General features: G+C 44.0%; 1 protein-coding gene and 1 pseudogene across 3 annotated transcripts in view; one reads left to right on the top strand and one right to left on the bottom strand.

The window, feature by feature from the left end:
- The window catches only part of MYO7A (myosin VIIA), an 86,445-nt gene that overhangs the window by 40,668 nt on the left and 20,928 nt on the right, over positions 1 to 24,849 (top strand). For all 3 annotated transcript variants that reach the window (XM_068555437.1, XM_068555436.1, XM_068555435.1), the window contains exons 26-29: positions 609 to 735; positions 1,923 to 2,042; positions 2,567 to 2,740; positions 3,634 to 3,861. In XM_068555437.1, the coding sequence (XP_068411538.1) occupies positions 609 to 735; positions 1,923 to 2,042; positions 2,567 to 2,740; positions 3,634 to 3,861 (649 nt within the window). The remainder of the gene's footprint in view (positions 1 to 608; positions 736 to 1,922; positions 2,043 to 2,566; positions 2,741 to 3,633; positions 3,862 to 24,849) is intronic.
- LOC137771322 (ester hydrolase C11orf54 homolog) lies at positions 19,735 to 20,682 on the bottom strand (annotated as a pseudogene).

Here is a 24,849-nt window from a genome sequence, read left to right as displayed (position 1 = left end):
CAAAACGAAAAACTACCTTCATTGCTTTAATCTGATTACAAAAGTAAAGCATGGCCATTTAAATATTCAAATATTATAGCACTATATCAAGAGAACGTCAGAGTCCCTACTCATTCCATCCCCCAGAGAAACTCCCCAGCTGTCTTTCCTGTTTCTGCTCTGCCAGTTACCATTAGTAGAAATTGTATCTGCTGCCGTGTCTGTGGGCTGGGCTCAGAGGTGAACTCACCTGCCCAGGCCGTGCAGCTTGGTGAGGGATGAGGCACGGGGGGAGCCTGTGCTTCTCATCAAAGTGGTCACCAGTGACTGGGGCCACTGTGCCCAGGAGCAGGGTATGCACCACCCTCTGGATCATGGGGCCACGGCCGTGGACTCTGGATTGGAGTCAGGAACGTGCGTGCTTCGTGCCTGATGAGCCTATCTCCAAAGCCAGACCCTCTCCAGTAGCCTCAGAGCCCTGGGCTCAGCCTTCCCCACCTGGCCTCACCTGCCTCCTCCCAGGTGGTCTCTGGCAAGTGGGAGAGCAAGCATCCTACCTGCTGCTGGGAGGGGTGGGGCTTTCCCTCTGAGGCAGTGCTTCTCCCTTCCTTGCCACCCCGCCTGCCTAGGGATGAGATCTACTGCCAGATCAGCAAGCAGCTCACTCACAACCCCTCCAAGAGCAGCTATGCCCGGGGCTGGATCCTCGTGTCTCTCTGTGTGGGCTGCTTCGCCCCCTCTGAGAAGTTCGTTAAGGTAGGGGAGGCTTTTGGCCTCCGGGGGAGGGAAGGGGAGCTGCGCCCGGTCCCTGGGGTTGAGGGGCAGAGCACGGGGAAGAAACTCAGAGGGGCTTGGCAATGAGGCCCTGCCCGGGTCATCTCCTCCCAGGCCTCCCCACCTCCTCAGGGCCCGTCTTCCTGGCCCCCTCCTCCTGGGCACCCGCCACTGCACTCTATCTCCTCTGAGCCCCATTTTATTTATGCGGATGCTGACTTTGACAACAGTGCCCCCTAGACCCTCCACGTGCTGGTCTGAAGCCCTTCAGTTCATCTCAGGCCCTTTCGTGACTGCTCCTTAGTGCTAGGCCCTGGGTGCTGGGGACACAGAGGCAGAGCAGGTGACAGCTGGATCAACCCCGCTGGTCAGCACTGTGAAGAGGGAGGGCTCAGGGAGGTGGGCGCTGGAGGAAGAGGAGCAGTTAAGCTGGGTGAAGGGGGGTATGGCATATGGGGTGAGGCAGGAGGTGCAGCTGAGACTAGACAGGGCCGGATCATGGTGGCCCTGCTGCCAAACGTAAGGGAGGTGGACTTGATCTGGAGGACAGTGGGGAGCCCTGGAAAGCAGAGGAGGGACGTGGACAGACGGGCCTTGAGCAGGCCCAGAATGTGGGTGGAGGGACCAGAGGCAGGAGACCCCGTGAGGCTGCTCTGATGGTCTGAGTGTTACCGACCTGGGTCCTCTTTAATCGATAGAAGTTGATAAGGGGTCAGACAAGAAATTCAGGCAAGGCTTTACTGGGACTCATGCTGCAGCACGAAGGAGTAAGAACAAGAAACAGGTGCCTTTGCTCACTCCCTGAGCGGGGGCGGGCTGGTTCCTTAAATGAGGTGAGGGCGGTGGCGGATTGGTGGGTCGGGCTGGGGGGGGGGCGGCGTCGGTGGTTTGCCCACCCCCTTGGTGGTGCTGTGTGCAGGGGGCATGGGCAGTTCCCTGCTTTTGCTCCTGGCAGTTGGTTTGTGGCCTTTTTGTATCTTATTGTTCATAATTGCCCTGACTGCACGTGTGTGCAGTTTTTAGTCCCTTTTGATTTCTTTGTTGCTGGAGGAGACGTTTGTCCAGGTGCAGGCACTCCGTTAGAGGGTCCCAGGTCCCAGCCTATCTCACAGGTGGGGAGGCCGAGGGAGGCTGGAGTGGGGCCCCCTCAGCTGGTCCTCTGTCCATAGTACCTGCGGAACTTCATCCATGGGGGACCACCTGGCTATGCCCCATACTGTGAGGAGCGGCTCAGGAGGACCTTCGTCAATGGGACACGGACACAGCCACCAAGCTGGCTGGAGCTGCAGGTGTGGCCCCCAGGCGTCTGTGTGTGTGTGTCACCAGTGCACCCCAGTGCCCCAGAAACATTGCCTACTTTGGGATTCTGTGGTCATTCAAACACCCACCCTCAAGTTCTGGAATCTCAGGCCTACTGGAACGGGAAAGCCCACAGTGGTGATGACTCCCGTCTGCTGGCTTTATAGTCAAAGTGACTTGGGCAGGGGGTTTCCTCTGTGTCTCAATGGCTTCATCTGCAACATAACAATAAAGATATTCATTTCACAGGGTCTTGTGATGGTTACATGACAGGAGGGCAGAAGCCCCTGCATATGTCAAACCCCGACCACCCAGCCCTAGTGCCCCACCTCAGGGACCCTGAAGGTCCTTTCAGCAGGGCTCCCTGGGCACCTGTGACCAGGGACAGGCAGTGCACCGTGGGATGCTGAGGTCCGAGGGCTCCAACCCCATAGGGAGCAGGGAGCCAGGAGCTCAGAGGGAGTGAGATGTTTTGAAGTGAAAGGATTCCCACAAACCCTTGGATCACTTTCAGGCCACCAAGTCCAAGAAGCCCATCATGTTGCCTGTGACGTTCATGGACGGGACCACCAAGACCCTGTTGACAGACTCGGCAACCACGGCCAAGGAGCTCTGCAACGCGCTAGCCGACAAGACCTCGCTCAATGACCGCTTCGGGTTCTCCCTCTACATCGCCCTGTTTGATAAGGTGAGGCCGGCCCTGATGCCCCTCCTCCTGGCGCCCCCAGGGCCACCCACCAGCTCCCACCCCAGTGCTGCCACCTACTGGCTCAGGTGCCCTTGCACGGTTACTGACCTTGCAGGGCCTCAGTTTCCTCCTCTGTAAACCAGTGGTAACCCTGGTCCAGCCCCAACTCCTTAGGATCATGGAGAGGTCCTAAGCACCTAAAGAGAAACTGAACAGCACACTGGTGATTGAAATCCAGGGCTCACTGCAGTTGTATGTGCACAGGTGGATTCAATCCTCTGCTGGTGACAGAAGAAGAACATGGCAGAGAGAGAGAGCCACTGGCTCGCTGAGATTCAGTTTTCCCATTTGCAAATGGGCATATGATTCCTTATCAGGTTGCTATGGTAGTTCCTCTTCACTTGTTACTGACCACCCAGAGTGTATACCTCCCGGGGCACATCTGGGCTTGGAGTCTTCTCTGCTGAGCTGGTCCTGGGAGTGGGTGATTTTGCCTCCACACCCAGCATCACCACCCACAACAGAGGTGACCCCCAGCCCTCACCCCAGCAGGTCCAGCGATAGGAACATATTGTCTGATGCCGTTTGCCCGTACTTTTCTCACCAACAGCTACCTCCCATGTTTTGACTGGCCATTTGTCCATCAGAGTTTCACCAAAGGCTTGTACTAGGAAATGGGAACTCCCACATGGCTGTGCCAGCTCAGAGCCCAGGAGCTAGGATCCAGGGGTCCCATGCTGGTCTGCCTTCTGGGTGACCTGGGCAAGCCCCTCCTCTCTCTGAGCCTTGGTTTTCCATCTGAATGAGAACAGTTGGCACAGTCAGTGGCTCCTTGCAGTCCTTCCCGGCCTGCTCACCCTTCCGCTGGGTGACCTCCAGCCCTGTGCCGGCAGGTATCCTCCCTGGGCAGTGGCAGCGACCACGTCATGGACGCCATCTCCCAGTGTGAGCAGTATGCCAAGGAGCAGGGCGCCCAGGAGCGCAACGCCCCGTGGAGGCTCTTCTTCCGCAAGGAGGTCTTCACTCCCTGGCACAACCCCTCAGAAGACAATGTGGCCACCAACCTCATCTACCAGCAGGTGGTGCGAGGGGTCAAGTTTGGGGAGTACAGGTGTGAGAAGGTGAGTGAGAGCTAATTTTCTGGCTGAGCTTGTTTGGTCAAGTCGCCTGTGTGCTGAATTGGGCTGAGTGTTGCTGCCCTTGACTCACCATCAGAGAATGTGGAGGTTAGCCAGATGGAGGCTGGGCATTATCTAGGCTTCTCCTGGATTTAACACGATCTATAGGAGCAAGGGCTTTGAAGAGTAGCCTGAATTCTGCAAGTAGGAGGTGTTCCTGCTTTGCTGCAGTGACTGTACATGCTTCAGAACTTGCTGTATTGTTCTTTTTTTTTTTTGACCTCTTTAGATCACCTATTTAATTTATTTATTTGTGGAGTATATTTGATTCACAATGTTGTGTTAGTTTCAGGTCCATCCATGTTGCTGCAAATGGCATTATTTCATTCTTTTTTATGGCATCATTTGCAAATATTTTCTCCTGTTCTGTGGGTTGTCTTTTCATTTTCTTTATGACTTCCTTTGCTGTGCAAACCTTTTAAGTTTAATTAGGTCCCATTTGTTTATTTTTGTTTTTATTTCCATTACTTTAGGACACGGATTGGAAAAGATTTTGCTTCAATTTATGGCAAAGAGTGTTCTGCCTATGTTTTCCTCTAAGAGTTTTATAGTATCCAGTACATTTAGGTCTCTAATCCATTTTGAGTTTATTTTTGTGTGTGGTGTTAAGGAGTGTTATAATTTCATTCTTTTACATGTAGCTGTCCAGTTTTCCCAGCACTACTTATTGAAGAGATTGTCTTTTCTCCATCATATAGTCTTACCTCCTTTGTCATAGATTAATTGACCACAGGTGCATGGGTTTATTTCTGGGCTGCCTATCCTGTTCCATTGATCTATGTTTCTGTTTTTATGCCAGTACCATACTGTTTTGATTACTGTAGCTTTGTACTATAGTCTGAAGTCAGGGAGTCTGATTCCTCCAGCTCTGTTTTTCTTTCCAAAGATTGTTTTGGCTATTTGGGGTCTTTTGTTTTTCCATACAAATTTTAAGGTTTTTTTTGTTCTAATTCTGTGAAAAAATGCCGTTGGTATTTTGATAGGGATTGCATTGAATCTGTAGATTACAGTGGGTAGTATAGTCATTTTGACAATTTTGACTCTTCCAGTCCAAGAACATGGTATACCTTTCCATCTGTTTTTGTCATCTTTGATTTCTTTCATCAGCATCTTATAGTTTTCAGTGTAAAGGTCTTTTGTCCCTTAGGTAGGTTTATTCCTAGATATTTTATTCTTTTTGTCACAGTGGTAATTGGGAGTGTTTCCTTAATTTCTCTTTCAGATTTTTCATCATTAGTGTATAAGAATGCAAGAGATTTCTGTGCATTAATTTTGTATCCTGCTACTTTCCCAAATTCATTGATTAGCTCTAGTAGTTTTATGGTGGCATCTTTAGGATTCTCTATGTATAGTATCATGTCATCTGCAAACAGTGACAGTTTTACTTCTTTTCCAATTTGTATCCCTTTTATTTCTTTTTCTTCTCTGATTGCCGTGGCTAGGACTTCCAAAACTATGTTGAATAATAGTGGTGAGAGTGGATGTCCTTGTCTTGTTCCTGAGCTTAGAGGAAATGCTTTCAGTTTTTCACCATTGAGAATGATGTTTGCTGTGGGTTTGTCGTATATGGCCTTTATTATGTTGAGGTAGGTTCCCTCTATGCCCACTTTCTGGAGAGCTTTTATCATAAACGGGTGTTGAATTTTGTCAAAAGCTTTTTCTGCATCTATTATGATGATCATATGGTTTTTCTTCTTCAATTTGTTAATATGGTATATCACATTGATTGATTTGCGTATATTGAAGAATCCTTGCATCCCTGGGATAAATCCCACTTGATCATGGTGTATGATCCTTTTAATGTGTTGTTGGATTCTGTTTGCTAGTATTTTGTTGAGGATTTTTGCAACTATATTCATCAGTGATATTGGTCTGTAATTTTCTTTTTTTGTAGTATCTTTGTCTGGTTTTGGTATCAGGGTGATGGTGGCCTCATAGAATGAGTTTGGGAGTGTTTCTTCCTCTGCAATTTTTTGGAAGAGTTTGAGAAGGATGGGTGTTAGCTCTTCTCTAAATGTTTGATGGAATTCGCCTGTGAAGCCATCTGGTCCTGGGCTTTTGTTTGTTGGAAGATTTTTAATCACATTTTCAATTTCAGTGCTTGTAATTGGTCTGTTTATATTTTCTATTTCTTCCTGGTTCAGTCTTGGAAGGTTGTGTTTTTCTAAGAATTTGTCCATTTCTTCCAGGTTGTCCATTTTATTGGCACAGAGTTGCTTGTCGTAGTCTCTTAGGATGCTTTGTATTTCTGCAGTGTCTGTTGTACTTCTCCTTCTTCATTTCTAATTTTATTGATTTGAGTCCTCTCCCGCTTTTTCTTGATAAGTCTGGCTAATGGTTTATCAATTTTGTTTATCTTCTCAAAGAACCAGCTTTTAGTTTTATTGATTGTTGCTATTGTTTTCTTTGTTTCTCTTTCATTTATTTCTGCTCTGATCTTTATCATTTCTTTCCTTCTACTAACTTTGGATTTTGTTTGTTCTTCTTTCTCTAATTCCTTTAAGTGTAAGGTTAGGTTGTGTATTTGAGATTTTTCTTGTTTCTTGAGGTAGGCTTGTATTGCTATAAACTTCCTGCTTAGAACTGCTTTTGCTGCATCCCATAGGTTTTGGATCGTCGTGTTTTCATTGTCATTTGTCTCTAGGCATTTTTTTATTTCCTCTTTGATTTCTTCAGTGATCTCTTGGTTATTTAGTAACGTATTGTTTAGCCTCCATGTGTTTCTGTTTTTTACGTTTTTTTCCCTGTAATTGATTTCTAATCTCATAGCATTGTGGTCAGAAAAGATGCTTGATATGATTTCAATTTTCTTAAATTTACTGTGGCTTGATTTGTGACCCAAGATGTGATGTAACCTGGAGAATGTTCAGTGCGCACTTGAGAAGAAAGTGTAATCTGCTGTTTTCAGTTGGAATGTCCCATAAATATCAGTTAAATCTATCTGGTCTGTTGTGTCATTTAATGCTTGTGTTTCCTTATTAATTTTCTTTTTGGATGATCTGTCCATTGGTCTAAGTGAGGTGTTAAAGTCCCCCACTATTATTGTGTTACTGTCGATTTCCTCTTTTATAGCTGTTAGCAGTTGCCTTATGTATTGAGGTGCTCCTATGTTGGGTGCATATATATTTATTTTATTTAATTTATTTTTTTTAAACATCTTTATTGAAGTATAATTGCTTCACAATGGTCTGTTAGTTTCTGTTTTATAACAAAGTGAATCAGCTATACATATACATATATCCCCATATCTCCTCCCTCCCGCATCTCCCTCCCTCCCACCCTCCCCATCCCACCCCCCCAGGCGGTCACAAAGCACCGAGCTGATCTCCCTGTGCTATGTGGCTGCTTCCCACTAGCTATCTATTTTACATTTGGTAGTGTATATATGTCCATGACACTCTCTCACCCTGTCACATCTCAACTCTCCCCCTCCCCATATCCTCAAGTCCATTCTTTAGTAGGTCTGTGTCTTTATTCCCATCTTGCCACTAGCTTCTTCATGACCTTTTTTTTTCCTTAGATTCCATATATATGTGTTAGCATACTGTATTTGTTTTTCTCTTTCTGACTTACTTCACTCTGTATGACAGACTCTAACTCCATCCACCTCATTACAAATACCTCCATTTCATTTCTTTTTATGGCTGAGTAATATTCCATTGTATATATGTGCCACATCTTCTTTATCCATTCATCCGATGATGGACACTTAGGTTGCTTCCATGTCCTGGCTATTGTAAATAGAGCTGCAATGAACATTTTGGTACATGACTCTTCATGAATTATGGTTTTCTCAGGGTATATGCCCAGTAGTGGGATTGCTGGGTCGTATGGTAGTTCTATTTTTAGTTTTTTAAGGAACCTCCATACTGTTCTCCATAGTGACTGTATCAATTTACATTCCCACCAACAGTGCAAGAGGGTTCCCTTTTCTCCACACCCTCTCCAGCATTTATTGTTTGTAGATTTTTTGATGATGGCCTTTCTGACCGGTGTGAGATGATACCTCATTGTAGTTTTGATTTGCATTTCTCTAATGATTAATGATGTTGAGCATTCTTTCATGTGTCTGTTGGCCATCTGTATATCTTCTTTGGAGAAATGTCTATTTAGGTCTTCTGCCCATTTTTGGATTGGGTTGTTTGTTTTTTTGTTATTGGGCTGCATGAGCTGCTTGTAAATCTTGGAGATTAATCCTTTGTCAGTTGCTTCATTTGCAAATATTTTCTCCCATTCTGAGGGTTGTCTTTTGGTCTTGTTTATGGTTTCCTTTGCTGTGCAAAAGCTTTTAAGTTTCATTAGGTCCCATTGGTTTATTTTTGTTTTGATTTCCATTTCTCTAGGAGCTGGGTCAAAAAGGATCTTGCTGTGATTTATGTCATAGAGTGTTCTGCCTATGTTTTCCTCTAAGAGTTTGATAGTGTCTGGCTTTACACTTAGGCCTTTAATCCATTTTGAGTTTATTTTTGTGTATGGTGTCAGGGAGTGTTCTAATTTCATACTTTTACATGTACCAGTCCAATTTTCCCAGCACCACTTATTGAAGAGGCTGTCTTTTCTCCACTGTATATGCTTGCCCCCTTTATCAAAGATAAGGTGACCATATGTGCGTGGGTTTATCTCTGGGCTTTCTATCCTGTTCCATTGATCTATATTTCTGTTATTGTGCCAGTACCAAACTGTCTTGATTACTGTAGCTTTGTAATATAGTCTGAAGTCAGGGAGCCTGATTCCTCCAGCTCCATTTTTCGTTCTCAAGATTGCTTTGGCTATTCGGGGTCTTTTGTATCTCCATACAAATTGTGAAATTTTTTCTTCTAGTTCTGTGAAAAATGCCAGTGGTAGTTTGATAGGGATTGCATTGAATCTGTAGATTGCTTTGGGTAGTAGAGTCATTTTCACAATGTTGATTCTTCCAATCCAAGAACATGGTATATCTCTCCATCTATTTGTATCATCTTTAATTTTTTTCATCAGTGCCTTATAATTTTCTGCATACAGGTCTTTTGTCTCCTTAGGTAGGTTTATTCCTAGATATTTTATTCTTTTTGTTGCAATGGTAAACGGGAGTGTTTTCTTAATTTCACTTTCAGATTTTTCATCATTAGTATATAGGAACGCAAGAGATTTCTGTGCATTAATTTTGTATCCTGCTACTTTCCCAAATTCATCGATTAGCTCTAGTAGTTTTCTGGTGGCAGTTTTAGGATTCTCTATGTATAGTATCATGTCATCTGCAAACAGTGACAGCTTTACTTCTTCTTTTCCGATTTGGATTCCTTTTATTTCTTTTTCTTCTCTGATTGCTGTGGCTAACACTTCCAAAACTATGTTGAATAATAGTGGTGAGAGTGGGCAACCTTGTCTTGTTCCTGATCTTAGTGGAAATGGTTTCAGTTTTTCACCATTGAGGACAATGTTGGCTGTGGGTTTGTCATATATGGCCTTTATTATGTTGAGGAAAGTTCCCTCTATGCCTACTTTCTGCAGGGCTTTTATCATAAATGGGTGTTGAATTTTGTCGAAAGCTTTCTCTGCATCTATTGAGATGATCATATGGTTTTTCTCCTTCAATTTGTTAATATGGTGTATCACGTTGATTGATTTGCGTATATTGAAGAATCCTTGCATTCCTGGAATAAACCCCACTTGATCATGGGTTATGATCCTTTTAATGTGCTGTTGGATTCTGTTTGCTAGTATTTTGTTGAGGATTTTTGCATCTATGTTCATCAGTGATATTGGCCTGTAGTTTTCTTTCTTTGTGACATCTTTGTCTGGTTTTGGTATCAGGGTGATGGTGGCCTCGTAGAATGAGTTGGGGAGTGTTCCTCCCTCTGCAAAATTTTGGAAGAGTTTGAGAAGGATAGGTGTTAGCTCTTCTCTAAATGTTTGATAGAATTCGCCTGTGAAGCCATCTGGTCCTGGGCTTTTGTTTGTTGGAAGATTTTTAATAACAGTTTCAATTTCAGTGCTTGTGATTGGTCTGTTCATAATTTCTATTTCTTCCTGGTTCAGTCTCGGCAGGTTGTGCATTTCTAAGAATCTGTCCATTTCTTCCAGGTTGTCCATTTTATTGGCATAGAGTTGCTTGTAGTAATCTCTCATGATCGTTTGTATTTCTGCAGTGTCAGTGGTTACTTCTCCTTTTTCATTTCTAATTCTATTGATTTGAGTCTTCTCCCTTTTTCTCTTGATGAGTCTGGCTAATGGTTTATCAATTTTGTTTATCTTCTCGAAGAACCAGCTTTTAGTTTCATTGATTTTTGCTATTGTTTCCTTCATTTCTTTTTAATTTATTTCTGATCTGATCTTTATGATTTCTTTCCTTCTGCTAGCTTTGGGGTTTTTTGCTCTTCTTTCTCTAATTGCTTTAGGTGCAAGGTTAGGTTGTTTATTCGAGATGTTTCCTGTTTCTTGATGTAGGCTTGTATTGCTATAAACTTCCCTCTTAGCACTGCTTTTGCTGCATCCCATAGGTTTTGGGTCGTCGTGTCTCCATTGTCATTTGTTTCTAGGTATTTTTTGATTTCCCGTTTGATTTCTTCAGTGATCACTTCGTTATTAAGTAGTGTATTGTGTAGCCTCCATGTGTTTGTATTTTTTACAGATCTTTTCCTGTAATTGATATCTAGTCTCATAGCGGTGTGGTCGGAAAAGATACTTGATACGATTTCAATTTTCTTAAATTTACCAAGGCTTGATTTGTGACCCAAGATATGATCTATCCTGGAGAATGTTCCATGAGCACTTGAGAAAAATGTGTATTCTGTCGTTTTTGGGTGGAATGTCCTATAAATATCAATTAAGTCCATCTTGTTTAATGTATCATTTAAAGCTTGTGTTTCCTTATTTATTTTCATTTTGGATGATCTGTCCATTGGTGAGAGTGGGGTGTTAAAATCCCCTACTATGATTGTGTTACTGTCTATTTCCCCTTTTATGGCTGTTAGTATTTGCCTTATGTATTGAGGTGCTCCTATGTTGGGTGCATAAATATTTACAATTGCTATACTTTCCTCTTGGATCGATCCCTTGATCATTATATAGTATCCTTCTTTGTCTCTTGTAATAGTCTTTATTTTAAAGTCTATTTTGTCTGATATGAGAATTGCTACTCCAGCTTTCTTTTGATTTCCATTTGCATGGAGTATCTTTTTCCATCCCCTCACTTTCAGTCTGTATGTGCCCCTAGGTCTGAAGTGGGTCTCTTGTAGACAGCATATATATGGATCTTGCTTTTGTATCCATTCAGCCAGTCTGTGTCTTTTGGTGGGAGCATTTAATCCATTTACATTTAAGGTAATTATTGATATGTATGTTCCTATTCCCCTTTTCTTAGATATTTTGTGTTTGTTATTGTAGGTGTTTTCCTTCTCTTGTGTTTCTTGCCTAGAGAAGTTCCTTTAGCAGTTGTTGTAAAGCTGGTTTGGTGGTGCTGAACTCTCTCAGCTTTTGCTTGTCTGTAACGGTTTTAATTTCTCCATCAAATCTGAATGAGATCCTTGCTGGGTACAGTAACCTTGGTTGTAGGTTTTTCTCCTTCATCACTTTAAGTATATCCTGCCACTCCCTTCTGGCTTGCAGAGTTTCTGCTGAAAGATCAGCTGTTAACCTTATGGGGATTCCCTTGTGTGTTATTTGTTGTTTTTCCCTTGCTGCTTTTAATATGTTTTCTTTATATTTAATTTTTGATAGTTTGATTAATATGTGTCTTGGTGTGTTTCTCCTTGGATTTATCCTGTATGGGACTCTCTGTGCTTCCAGGACTTGATTAACTATTTCCTTTCCCATATTAGGGAAGTTTTCAACTATAATCTCTTCAAATATTTTCTCAGTCCCTTTCTTTTTCTCTTCTTCTTCTGGGACCCCTATAATTCGAATGTTGGTGTGTTTAATGTTGTCCCAGAGGTCTCTGAGACTGTCCTCAGTTATTTTCATTCTTTTTTCTTTATCCTGCTCTGCAGTAGTTATTTCCACTATTTTATCTTCCAGGTCACTTATCCGTTCTCCTGCCTCAGTTATTCTGCTATTGATCCCGTCTAGAGTATTTTTAATTTCATTTATTGTGTTTTTCATCGTTGCTTGGTTCCTCTTTAGTTCTTCTACATCCTTGTTAAATGTTTCTTGCATTTTGTCTATTCTATTTCCAAGATTTTGGATCATCTTTACTATCATTATTCTGAATTCTTTTTCAGGTAGACTGCCTATTTCCTCTTCATTTGTTAGGTCTGGTGTGTTTTGACCCTGCTCCTTCACCTGCTGTGTGGTTTTTTGTCTTCTCATTTTGCTTATCTTACTGTGTTTGGGGTCTCCTTTTCACAGGCTGCAGGTTCTTAGTTCCCGTTGTTTTTGGTATCTGTCCCCAGTGGCTAAGGTTGGTTCAGTGGGTTGTGTAGGCTTCCTGGTGGAGGGGACTAGTGCCTGTGTTCTGGTGCATGAGGCTGGATCTTGTCTTTCTGGTGGGCACGTCTACGTCTGGTGGTGTGTTTTGGGGTGTCTGTGGCCTTATTATGATTTTAGGCAGCCTCTCTGCTAATGGATGGGGCTGTGTTCCTGTCTTGCTAGTTGTTTGGCATAGGGTGTCCAGCACTGTAGCTTGCTGGTCGTTGAGTGAAGCTGGGTCTTGATGTTGAGATGGAGATCTTTGAGAGATTTTCTCCGTTTGGTATTATGTGGAGCTGGGAGGTCTCTTGTGGACCAGTGTCCTGAAGTTGGCTCTCCCACCTCAGAGGCACAGCCCTGATGCCTAGCTGGAGCACCAAGAGCCTTTCATCCACACGGCTCAGAATAAAAGGGAGAAAAAATAGAAAGAAAGAAAGAGGATAAAATAAAATACAGTATAATAAAGCTATTATAAAGCAAAGCTATACAGACAAAATCTCACCCAGAAGCATATACATATACACTCACAGAAAAAGGAAAACGGGAAAAATTAATATATCCTGCTCCCAAAGTCCACGTCCTGTATTTGGGATGATTCGTTTTCTACTCAGGTATTCAACAGATGCAGGCACATCAAGTTGTTTGTGGAGCTTTAATCCGCTGCTTCTGAGGCTGCTGGGAGAGATTTCCCTTTCTCTTCTTTGTTCGCACAGCTCCTGGGGTTCAGCTTTGGAATTGAACCCGCCTCTGCGTGTAGGTCTCCTGAGGGCGTCTGTTCCCTGCCCAGACAGAACGGGGTTAAAGGAGCAGCTGCTTCGGGGGCTCTGGCTCACTCGGGCCGGGGGGAGGGAAGGATACGGATGCTGGGCGAGCCTGCGGCGGCAGAGGCCGGCGTGACGTTGCACCAGCCCGAGGCGCGCCGTGCGTTCTTCCAGGGAAGTTGTCCCCGGAGCACGGGAGCCTGGCCGTGGCGCGCTGCACTGGCTCCCGTGAGGGGTGGTGTGGAGAGTGACCTGTGCTCGCACACAGGCTTTTTGGTGGCGGCAGCAGCAGCAGCCTTAGCGTCTCACGCCCGTTTCTGGGGTCCACGCTGATAGTCGCGGCTCACGCCTGTCTCTGGAGTTCGTTTAGGCGGCGCTCTGAATCCCCTCTCCTTGCGCGCTGCGAAACAAAGAGGCAAGAAAAAGTCTCTTGCCTCTTCGGCAGCTGCAGACTTTTTCCCGGACTCCCTCCCTGCTAGCTGTGGTGTGCTAACCCCTTCAGGCTCTGTTCACGCCGCCAACCCCAGTCCTCTCCCTGCGATCCGACCGAAGCCCGAGCCTCAGCTCCCAGCCCCCGCCTGCCCTGGCGGGTGAGCAGACAAGCCTCTCGGGCTGGTGAGTGCTGCTCGGCGCCGATCCTCTGTGCGGGGATCTCTCCGCTGTGCCCTCCGCACCCCTGTGGCTGCACTCTCCTCCGTGGCTCCGAAGCTTCCCCCCTCCGCCACCCGCAGTCTCCGCCCGCGAAGGGGCTTCCTAGTGTGTGGAAACCTTTCCTCCTTCACAGCTCCCTCCCACTGGTGCAGGTCCCGTCCCTATTCTTTTGTCTTTGTTATTTCTTTTTTCTTTTGCCCTATCCAAGTACGTGGGGAGTTTCTTGCCTTTTGGGAGGTCTGACGTCTTCTGCCAGCGTTCCGTGGGTGTTCTGTAGGAGCAGTTCCACGTGTAGATGTATTTCTAATGTATCTGTGGGAAGGAAGGTGATCTCCATGTCTTACTTTTCCTCCATCTTGCCCCCTCCCCATTTCTAATTTTATTGATTTGAGCCTTCTCCATTTTTTTCTTGATGAGTTTGGCTAAAGGTTTATCAATTTTGTTTATCTTTTCTTAGAACCAGCTTCTTGTTTCATTGATCTTTTCTATTGTTTTCGTTGTCTCTATTTCATTTATTTCTGCTCTGACCTTTATGATTTCTTTCCTTCTACTAACTTTAGGTTTTGTTTGTTCTTTCTCTAGTTGATTTAGGTATAAGGTTAGATTGTTTACTTGAGATTTTTCTTGTTTCCTGAGGTAAAATTGTATTGCTATACAATCTTAGAACAGTTTTTGCTGCATCCCATAGGTTTTGGATTGTTGTGGTTTTGTTGTCATTTGTCTCTAGGTGTTTTTTTTTTTTTTTTTTTATCTTTTTGGCTGTGCCGCGTGGCATGTGGGATCTTAGTTCCCTGCCCAGGGATTGAACTCACACCCCCTGCGGTAGAAGCATGGAATCTTAAGCACTGGACCACCAGAGAAGTCCCTAAGTATTTTTTAATTTCCTCTTGATTTCTTCAGTGATCCATTGGTTGTTTAGTAACATATTGTTTAGTCTCCATGTGTTTTTGTTTCTTACAGTGTTTTTTTTTTTCTTGTAATTGATTTCTAATCTTGTAGCATTGTGATTGGAAAAGATGCTTGAGATGATTTCAATTTTCTTAAATTTAGTGAGGTTTGATTTGTGGTACAAGATGTGATCTATCCTGGAGAATGTTCCATGTGCACTTGAGATGAATGTGTATTCTGCTGCTTTCAATGGAATGTCCTATAGATACCAATTAAGTCTATCTGGTCTAATGTGTAATTTAAGGCTTATGTTTCCTTATTAATTTTCTGTCTGGATGATCTGTCTGTTGGTGTAAGTGGGGTGTTAAAGTCCCCCACTCTTATTGTGTTACTGTTGATTTCTCCTTTTATGGCTGTTAGCATCTGCCTTATATATTGAGGTGCTCCTGTGTTGGGTGCATATATATTTACAATTGTTATATCTTCTTCTTGGATTGCTCCCTTGATCATTATGTAGTGTTCTTCCTTGTTTCTTGTAACAGTCTTTATTTTAAAGTCTATTTTGTCTGATATAGGTATTGCTATTCCAGTTTTCTTTTGATTTCCATTTTCATGGAATATCTTTTTCCATCCCCTCACTTTCAGTCTGTATGTGTCCCTAGATCTGAAGTGGGTCTCTTGTAGACAGCATATATACAGATATTGTTTTTGTATCCATTCAGCCCATCTATGTCTTTTGGTTGGAGCATTTAATCCATTTATATTTAAAGTAATCATCAATATGTATGTTCCTAGTGCCATTTTCTTAATTGTTTTGGGTTTCTAGGTGTTTTTTCTTCCCTTCCTCTTTTGTTCTCTTCTGTTGTGGTTTGATCACCATCTTTAGTGTTGTGTTTGGGTTGCTTTTTCTTTTGTGTATGTGTATCTACTGTAGTTTTGGGTTTGCATTTCCTGTGAGGTTTTGATTTAGCAGTGTATATATGTACAAGGTTGTTTTAAGTTGCTGGTCTCTTTCCCACCTAGAGAAGTTCCTTTAACATTTGTTGTAAAGCTGGTTTGGTGGTGCTGAATTCTCTTAGCTTTTGCTTGTCTGTAAAGCTTTTGAGTTCTCTGTTGAATGTGAATGAGAGCTCTGCTGGGTAGAGTATTCTTTTTTTTTTTTTATAAATTTATTTATTTTATTTATTTATTTTTGGTTGCATTGGGTCTTCGTTGCTGCGCGTGGGCTTTCTCTAGTTGCAGTGAGCGGGGGCTACTCTTCATTGCAGTGCGCAGGCTTCTCATTGCGGTGGCTTCTCTTGTTGTGGAGCATGGGCTCTAGGTACGTGGGCTTCAGTAGGTGTGGCACACAGGCTCAGTAGTTGTGGCATGCAGGCTCTAGAGTACAGGCTCAGTACTTGTGGCTCACGGTCTTAGTTGCTCTGAGGCATGTGAAATCTTCCCAGACTAGGGCTCGAACCCATGTCCCCTGCATTGGTAGGCAGATTCTTAACCACTGCACCACCAGGGGAGTCCCAGGGTAGAGCATTCTTGGTTGTAGGTTCTTCCCTTTCATCACTTTAAATATATCATGCTACTCCCTTCTGGCCTACAGAGTTTCTGCTGAAAATTCAGCTGATAACCTTATGGGGATTCCTTGGTATGTTGTTTGTTGTTTTTCCCTTGTTGTTTTTAATATTTTTCTTTGTCTTTAATTCTTATTGTTTTGATTAATATGTGTCTCAGCATGTTCCTCCTTGGGTTTATCCTGCACGGGATTCTCTGTGCTTCCTGGACTTCAGTGAGTTTTTCCTTTCTCACGTTAGGCAAGTTTTCAGCTATAACATCTTCAAATATTTTCTCAGGCCCTTCTCTTTCTCTTTTCCTTCTGAGACCCCTATAATGTGAATGTTCATGTGTTTAATATTGTCCCAGAGGTTTCTGAGACTGTCCTCATTTCTTTTCGTTCTTTTTTCTTTATTATTTTCTGTGGCAGTGATTTCCACCACTCTGTCTTCCAGCTCTCTTATCCTTTCTTCTGCCTCATTTATTCTGCTGTTGATTCCTTCTAGAATATTTTTCATTTCAGTTATTGTATTGTTCATCTCTATTTGTTCTTTAAATCTTCTAGCTCCTTGGGTTTTTTAAATAAATAAATTTATTTATTTATTTATCTATCTGTCTATCTATCTATTAATTAATTTATTTATTCATGGCTGCATTGGGTCTCTGTTGCTGCTCGCAAGCTTTCTCTAGTTGCGGCGAGCCAGGGCTACTCTTCGTTGCAGCGATCCAGGGCTACTCTTCGTTGCAGCGCACAGGCTTCCCATTGCAGTGGCTTCTCTCATTGAGGTGGCTTCTCTTATTGCAGAGCACAGGCTCTAGGCTCGTGGACTTCAGTAGTTGTGGCATGCAGGCTCAGTAGTTGCACCTTGCAGGCTCTAGAGCGCAGGCTCAGTAGTTGTGGCGCGTGGGCTTAGTTGCTCCACGGCATGCAGGATCTTCTCGGACCAGGGATTGAATATGTCCCCTGCATTGGCAGGCAGATTCTTAACTGCTGCACCACCAGTGAAGTCCGTAGCTCCTTGTTAAACATTTCTTGTATCTTCTCGATTTGTGCCTCCACTCTTTTTTTGAGATTTTGGATCATCTTTACTATCATTACTCTGAATTCTTTTTCAGGTAGATTGCCTATCTCCTCGTCATTTAGTTGTTCTTGTGGTTTTTATCTTGTTCCTTCATTTGCAACATATTTCTCTGTCAACTAATTTTGTGTGACTTTCTGTGTTTGGGGTCTCCTTTCCACAGGCTGCAGGATCATAGTTCCTCTTGTTTCTGGTGTCTGCTCCCTGGTGGGTGAGGTTGGTCCAGCGACTTGGGTAGGCTTCCTGGTGGGAGAGATCGGTGCCTGCCCTCTTGTGGGTGGAGCTGTATCTTGTCCCTCTGATGGGCAGGGACGTGTCAAGGGGTGTGTTTTGAGGTGGCTGTGAGCTCAGTATGACTTCAGGCAGCCTATCTTCTGATGGGTGGGGCTGTGTCCTTATCTTGGGGGTTGTTTGGACTGAGACTTTCCAGCTCTCAAGCCGGGTCTTGGTGCTGAAATGCGCACCTCTGGAAGATCTCACTGTGATCAGTATTCCCTGGGCCTTCAGTGTCCTAGCCTTCACAGTGAGTGAGAGTTGACCTTTGCATCCCCAGGAGACCCTCTAAGACCCCTAGGTAGATATAATCCAGGTTTCTATCAGGTACTGCTTTGTGCTGGGTCCCAGTGCACGTGAGACCTTGTGTGCACCCTCCAAGAGTGGAGTCTCCATTTCCCCCAGCCCTGTGGAGCTCCTGCCCTCAAGCCCTGCTGGCCTTCGGGGCTAAATGCTCTGGGGGTTCTTCTGCCCAATGCCAGACTCTCAGACTGTCTTGGAGGGCTATTTTATGTGGGAACATCCATGTGTTGCCTGCGTGGGTTTAATATTTTTTGGTGCGAGGGTTGTTTTTAGTATAGATATCTGCCACTTCTTTCCTCAGTGTATTCTGGCCATTAGCCCCTTTATAGGAGGTATGACTGATGTTGTGGTGACCATAGCCTGTACTGGATATTGAGTAGAGCATCCCCTTTGCTCTGTGGTTGTCACTGCCCTGTCAGAGATGGGCTCTGCTCCCTAGTTGTTGGAGTAGAGGCCCCCAGATCTGCTTCTTAGCTGTGTTTCTGATCTGCACTGTGAGGTAGGCAGGATTGGATCACTCCCACTGGGAAAGAAGCCACTGAGTATTCCTCTTCTGGAGCTGTGCATCTGTGGGTATGCTCTGTTGTGTCACCTTTCACCTGGTTTGCGAGCTCTCAGATTACACTGTCATTAGCACTGCTCTCAGCCCCACCTTAAATGTGGGCATGCCAGCAATCGGCCCTGGTGTCTCTCATATGTTGTTTTCACCAGGCCACCAGCATAGATCTACTGAAGTCAGGTCCTAGGATTGCAGTAATCATGGATCTGGACCCACTGTGGATGCTATGGGGGCAGCTCCAACTCTAGGCTGGCCCAACCCCCATGTGTATGTGCCCACAAAGTCTACAGCTGCTAAAGCTAGACCTGCCTTGGCTGCAGGAGCACTCATTGTCCATTCAGATGTTCTGTAGGCGCTGACTTTACAAGGCCGGTCACGGGGGTGTCAATTCATGGTTTGCGCAGCTGTGCAGAGAGATTTCAGCTTTTCTTTCTTAGTTGCATGTCCCCTGGGGCTCAGCTGTGGTTTCAGCCCCACCTCTGCATGTGGGCCACCCACAGGGGTCTGCTCCCGAGGCTGCCCTGGAGCACATGAGTCTGCCCCGGTGGCAATGGGCGCGTGGGGGAGCCAGCAGTCACGGGCACAGGAGAGCTGGCCTCAGCGGGGACCCTTCTTAGTGCCCGGGGAGGCAGGGGCTGGCACATGGGGAGAGAGGCTGCAATGGCAGCTCCGCCCCTTACGCATCACTTCACTATGGCTCTTTGCTTCTGTGGCAGTCCAAGTTTCCTCCACAAGCATTTCCGGTTGTGGACTTCCTCACTTCCACCCCCTCAGGCTGTCTCCTCACAGCCAACAGCAGTCCTCTCCTGGGTCTGCTCTCCAAACCCCATGTTCCAGCACTCAGCCTCTGTGCACACTAGTGGACACCTGTCTCAGGCTGGGGCGCACAGGGCTGTGGCACAGACCATCTGTGTAGGTCTCACTCTGTCCTGCTTGGCTGTTGGCACTCTCTTCCAATAGCCCATGAATTCCCTTCTGTCCCAGTTCATGTCCCTGTCTATGAGGGGGCTTCCCCGGATGTGGGACCCTCTCCTCTCCTTCAGCTCCCCCCGACCCAGGGGTGCCATTCCCATCCCACTTCCTCTCCTTTTCTTTTTCCCTTTTTCTTTCTTTCATCCTACCTGGTTACACGGGGATCTTTCTTGTCCCTTTAGATATCCGAGGTCCTCTGCTAGTGTTCAGCTGGTGCTCTGTGAGAATTGTTCCATTTGTAGATGTACTCTTGATGCGTTTGTGGGGAGAGATGAATTCCACGTCCTCCTCCTCCTCTGCCATCTTGCTGACCCCTTTGGATTTTATATTACTATCCATTAATGAGTTAATCAATCAATTAACCTTAATTATTTCTTCTTCTAAATGAGTATCAGTTGATTTAACCTCGCCCAAAAGAATGGGTCTCTTTTGGTTGGTCAATGAAATAGAGAAACTCTGCAGGTAAGAGGTATCCAAGGTATTCCACTATATCTGGGGCGGTGTCATAATAGTAGTGTCCACCTTTTCCATGATGACTGAAACGAGTGTGCTCCAACCTCAAATCAAACCCTGGGTCTCTGGAGACAAAAACCAGCAGACAGACCAAAGGAGCCTTCATCTCATAAAAATGCAACAATTTATTCACATCTTCATCAGAGTTCAATGGGCAGGAAGACAATTCTGTGGGCATAATGTGAGTCTTCACTTTTCTCTTCTGAATCGCGAAAGTACCTCCCATCCCCACAGGCTTATCTCCATAATGTTTTTCAAGAGTCTGCCTCATTTGTACAAGTCACAAAGTTAAGTTTTCCAGTTCTTCTTTTGGCTTTCATCTCAATGACCTTTCCAGGTTGGCCCTCACGGGCAAAAAGATTAGCCAGTAATGCACACCCCAAATCATGATATTCTTACTGTATTTCTCTAGTAGGCACCCTCCATCTTCAGGGTTAACACAAGCAAATTAACTTCAATACACAGGAGGTTTGTGTTCACTTTCTGTTTGAACAGCTGACATAAACTCAGAATTGAATCCAAGAGTCTGAAATGGGCCTGCTCCTGCTCTAAGAATAAAAGCTCTGGGAAGTTGGATTTCTTTTGCAATCTTACTTAGGTTATAAACTTTTTTTTTGATTTACAAGAGGCAATAAGTAAGGCACACCTCCTACTTCTGCAATTCTAGTTTTCCCACAGACGTCTTTTACAGGAAAGGTAAATGGTCCTTAGTCAAATCAGGGCACTCAACTACAGAGACCTGGACATCAGCAAAGTTATCCTTTAGCACCTTCTGCAGAACTCCAACAAGCTCCTCTAGACTTGACAGATGAAAAGAATACTCAGCACAAGCCATCTTCCTTCTTCCTTAGGTGTGAATGAAACAAGAGGGAAGGGGGCAGGGCACAACCTTTAAAAGAATGGTGGTTTTTATTCTTCAGTTTGTTAATGTGGTGTATCACACTGATTGATTTGCAGATATTGAAAAATTCTTGCATCCCTGGGATCAATCCCACTTGATCGTGGTGTATGATCCTTTTAATGTTGGATTCGGATTGCTAGTATTTTGTTGAGGATTTTTGCATCTGTGTTCATCAGTGATATTGCACTTTTTGTGTGGTATTTTTTGAATAGTTTCAGAAGGATAGGTGTTAACTCTTCTCTAAATGTTTGATAGAATTCACTGTGAAGCTATCAGGTCCTGGACTTTTGTTTGTTGGGAGTTGTTAAATCACAGTTTCAATTTCAGTACTTGTGATTGGTCTGTTCATATTTTCTGTTTCTTCCTGGTTCAGTTTTGGGAGACTGTACTTTTCTAAGAATTTGTCCATTTCCTCTAGGTTGTCCATTTTATCAGCATATAGTTGCTTGTAGTCGTCTCTTATGATCCTTTGTATTTCTGTGGTATTGCTGTAACCTCTTTTTCATTTCTAATTTTATTGAGACCTCTCCCTTTTTTCCTTGATGAGTCTGGGTAATGGCTTATCAATTTTTTATCTTCTCAAAGAACCATCTTTTTGTTTCATCGATCTTTTCTATTACTTTTCATCTCTATTTCATTTATTTCTGCTCTGATCTTTATGATTTCTTTCCTTCTACTAACTTTAGGTTTTGTTTGTTCTTCTTTCTCTAGTTGCTTTAGGTGTTAGTTTAGGTTGTTTATTTGAGATTTTTCTTGTTTCCTGAGGTAAGATTGTGTTGCTTTAAACTTCCCTCTTAGAAAAGTTTTTGCTGCATCCCATAGGTTTTGGGTCATCATGTTTTCATTTTCATTTGTCTCTAGGAATTTTTTGATTTCCTCTTCGATTTCTTCAGTGATCCATTGGTTGGTTAGTAGCATATTGTTTAGCCGCCATGTGTTTGTGATTTTCACAGTTTTTTTTCCTTGTAATTGATTTCTAATCTCATAGCATTGTGGTCAGAAAAGATGCTTGATATGATTTCAGTTTTCTTAAATTTATCAAGGCTTGCTTTATGGCGCAGCATGTGATCTATCCTGGAGAATGTTCCATGGGCACTTGAGATGAATGTGTATTCTACTTCTTTTGGTTGGAATGCTCTATAAATATCAATTAAGTCCACCTGGTCTAATGTATCATTTAAGGCTTGTGTTTCCTTACTGATTTTCTGTCTGGATGATCTGCCCATTGATATAAGTGGGGTGTTAAAGTCCCCCACTATTATTGTGTTACTGTTGGTTCCTCCTTTTATGGCTGTTGGCGTTTGCCTTATATATTGAGGTGCTCCTATGTTAGGTGCATATATATTTACAGTTGTTTTATCTTCTTCTTGGATTGCTCCCGTGATCATTATGTAGTGTCCACCTTTGTCTCTTGTAACCATCTGTCTTTATTTTAAAGTCTATTTTGTCTGATATGGATATTGCTACTCCAGCTTTCTTTCGATTTCCATTTGCATGGAATATCTTTTTCCATCCCCTCACTTTCAGTCTGTATGTGTCCCTAGATCTGAAGGGGGTCTCTTGTTGACAGCATGTATATGGGTCTTGTTTTTGTATCCATTCAGCTAGTGTATGTCTTTTGGTTCATTTGCATTTAAGGTAATTTGATTCATTTGCATTTAAGGTAATTACTGATATGTATGTTCTTATTGCCATTTTGTTCATTGTTTTGGGATTCTTTTGTAGTTCTCTCTTCTTCCCTTCCTCTTTTTTCCTCTTTTGATTTGATGACTAGTGTTGTGTTTGGATTCTTTTTTCTTTTTTGTGGGTATCTCTATTGTAGATTTTTGGTTTGTGGTTACCATGAGGTCTTGATATAGCTGTCTATATATATACAAGATGGTTTTAAGTTGTTGGTCTCTTAATTTCAAATGTGTTTCCAACATCCTGCATTTGTACCCTCTTCTCACAATTGCTGGTTTTGATAACATATTTGTGTGTGGATGGTTTCCCACCTTTACTGTATGTTTGCCTTTATCAGTGAGCTCTCCCATTTGTAATTTTCTTACTTCTAGTTGTGGGCTTTTCTTTTCTGCCTAGAGAAGTGCCTTTAGCTTTTGTTGTAAGGCTGGTTTGGTGGTGCTGAATTCTCTTAGCTTTTGCTTGTCTGTAAAGCTTTTGATTTCTCCATCAAATCTGAATGAGAGCCTTGCTGGGTAGAGTATTCTTGGTTGTAGTTTTTTCCCTTTCATCACTTTAAATATATCGTGCCACTCCCTTCTGGTCTGCTGAAAACTCAGCTGATAACGTTATGGGGATTCCCTTGTATGTTATGTTTTGCTTTTCCCTTGCTGCTTTTAATATTTTCTTTTTGTCTTCAATTTTTGTCAGTTTGATTAATATGTATCTCAGCGTGTTCCTCCTTGGGTTTATCCTGTATGGGACTCTCTGCGCTTCTTGGATTAGGTGACTGTTTCCTTTCCCATGTTAGAGAAGCTTTCAGCTATTATCTCTTCAGATATTTTCTCAGGTCCTTTCTCTCTCTCTTCTCCTTCTGGGACCCCTGTAATGTGATTGTTGGTACATTTAATGTTGTCCCAGAGGTCTCTTAAACTGTCCTCATTTCTTTTTCTTAATAAATTTTATTTATTTATTTATTTATTTATTTATTTATTTTTGGCTGTGTTGGGTCTTCGTTGCTGTGCGCAGGCTTTTCTCTGGTTGCGGCGAGCAGGGGTTACTCTTCGTTGTGGCGCTCGGGCTGCTCATTGTGGTGGTTTCTCTTGTGGAGCACGGGCTCTAGGCACACAGGCTTCAGTAGTTGTGGCACATGGGCTTAGTTGCTCTGTGGCATGTGGCATCTTCCTGGACCAGGGCTCAAACCTGTGTCCCCTGCATTGGCAGGTGGATTCTTAACCACTGTGTCACCAGGAAAGCCCTGTCCTCATTTGTTTTCTCTTTATTCTGTTCTGTGGCAGTGATTTCCACCACTCTGTCTTCCAGCTCACTTATTCTTTCTTCTGCCTCATTTATTCTGCTAGAGAATAATACTCCTTCTAGAGTATTTTTCATTTCAGTTTTTGTATTGTTCACCTCTGTTTGTTTGTTCTTTAGTTCTTCTAGGTCTTTGTTAAACATTTCTTTTATCTTCTCAATCTTTGCCTCCATTCTTTTTCCGACATCTTGGATCATCTTTACCATCATTACTCTGAATTCTTTTTCAGGTAGATTGCCTATCTCCACTTCACTTAGTTGTTCTTCTGGGGTTTTATCTTGTTCCTTCGTCTAGAACATATTCCTCTGCTGTCTCATTTTGTCTAACTTTCTGTGTTTATGGTCCCACAGCCTGCAGAATTTTAGTTCCTCTTGCTTCTGGTGTCTGCCGCCTGATGCATGAGGCTGGTCTAAGAGGCTTCCTGGTGGGAGGGACTGGTTCCTGCCCACTGGTAGGTGGAGCTGGGTGTTGTCCCTCTGGTGATCAGGGCCATGTCAAGAGGTGTGTTTACAGGCAGCTGTGGGCTCAGGAAGACTTTAAGCATCCTGTCTGCTGATGAGTGGGGCTGTGTTCCTGCCCTTCTGGTTGTTCGGCCTGAGACGTCCCAGCATTAGAGCCTTTGAGCTGTTGAGTGGGCCAGGTCTTAGTGTCAAAATGGCAGCCTCCAGAACAGCTCATGCCAGTGAGTACCCTGTACCTCCACCACAAGTGTCCTTGTTTCCGCAGTGAGCCACAACCATCCCCCGTGTCCCCAGGAGACCCTCTAAGACCTGCAGGTAGGTCTGTCCCAGGCTCCTATGGAGTAACTACTTTGCCCTGGGTCCCCGTGCATGTGAAATCTTGTGTGTGCCCTCCAAGACTGCAGTCTCTCTCTCCCCCAGTCCCGTGGAGTTCCTGTGATCAAGCCCAGCTGGCCTTCAAAGCCAAATGCTCCAGGGGCTCCTCTTCCCATTGCCAGACCCCCAGACAGGGGAGCCTGACATGGGGCTCAGAACTCTCACTCCTTTGAGAGAACTTCTGCGATATGATTATTTTCCAGTTTGTGGGTTGCCCACCTGGCTGGCATGGGATTTGATTGTATTGTGAATGCACCCCTCCTACTGTCTTGTTGTGGCTTCTTCTCTGTC

This window comes from Eschrichtius robustus, chromosome 11 (assembly GCF_028021215.1).
Source record: "Eschrichtius robustus isolate mEscRob2 chromosome 11, mEscRob2.pri, whole genome shotgun sequence".
In the NCBI taxonomy this organism is placed as follows: Eukaryota; Metazoa; Chordata; class Mammalia; order Artiodactyla; family Eschrichtiidae; genus Eschrichtius; species Eschrichtius robustus.
This window is presented reverse-complemented; position numbering and strand designations above follow the sequence as displayed.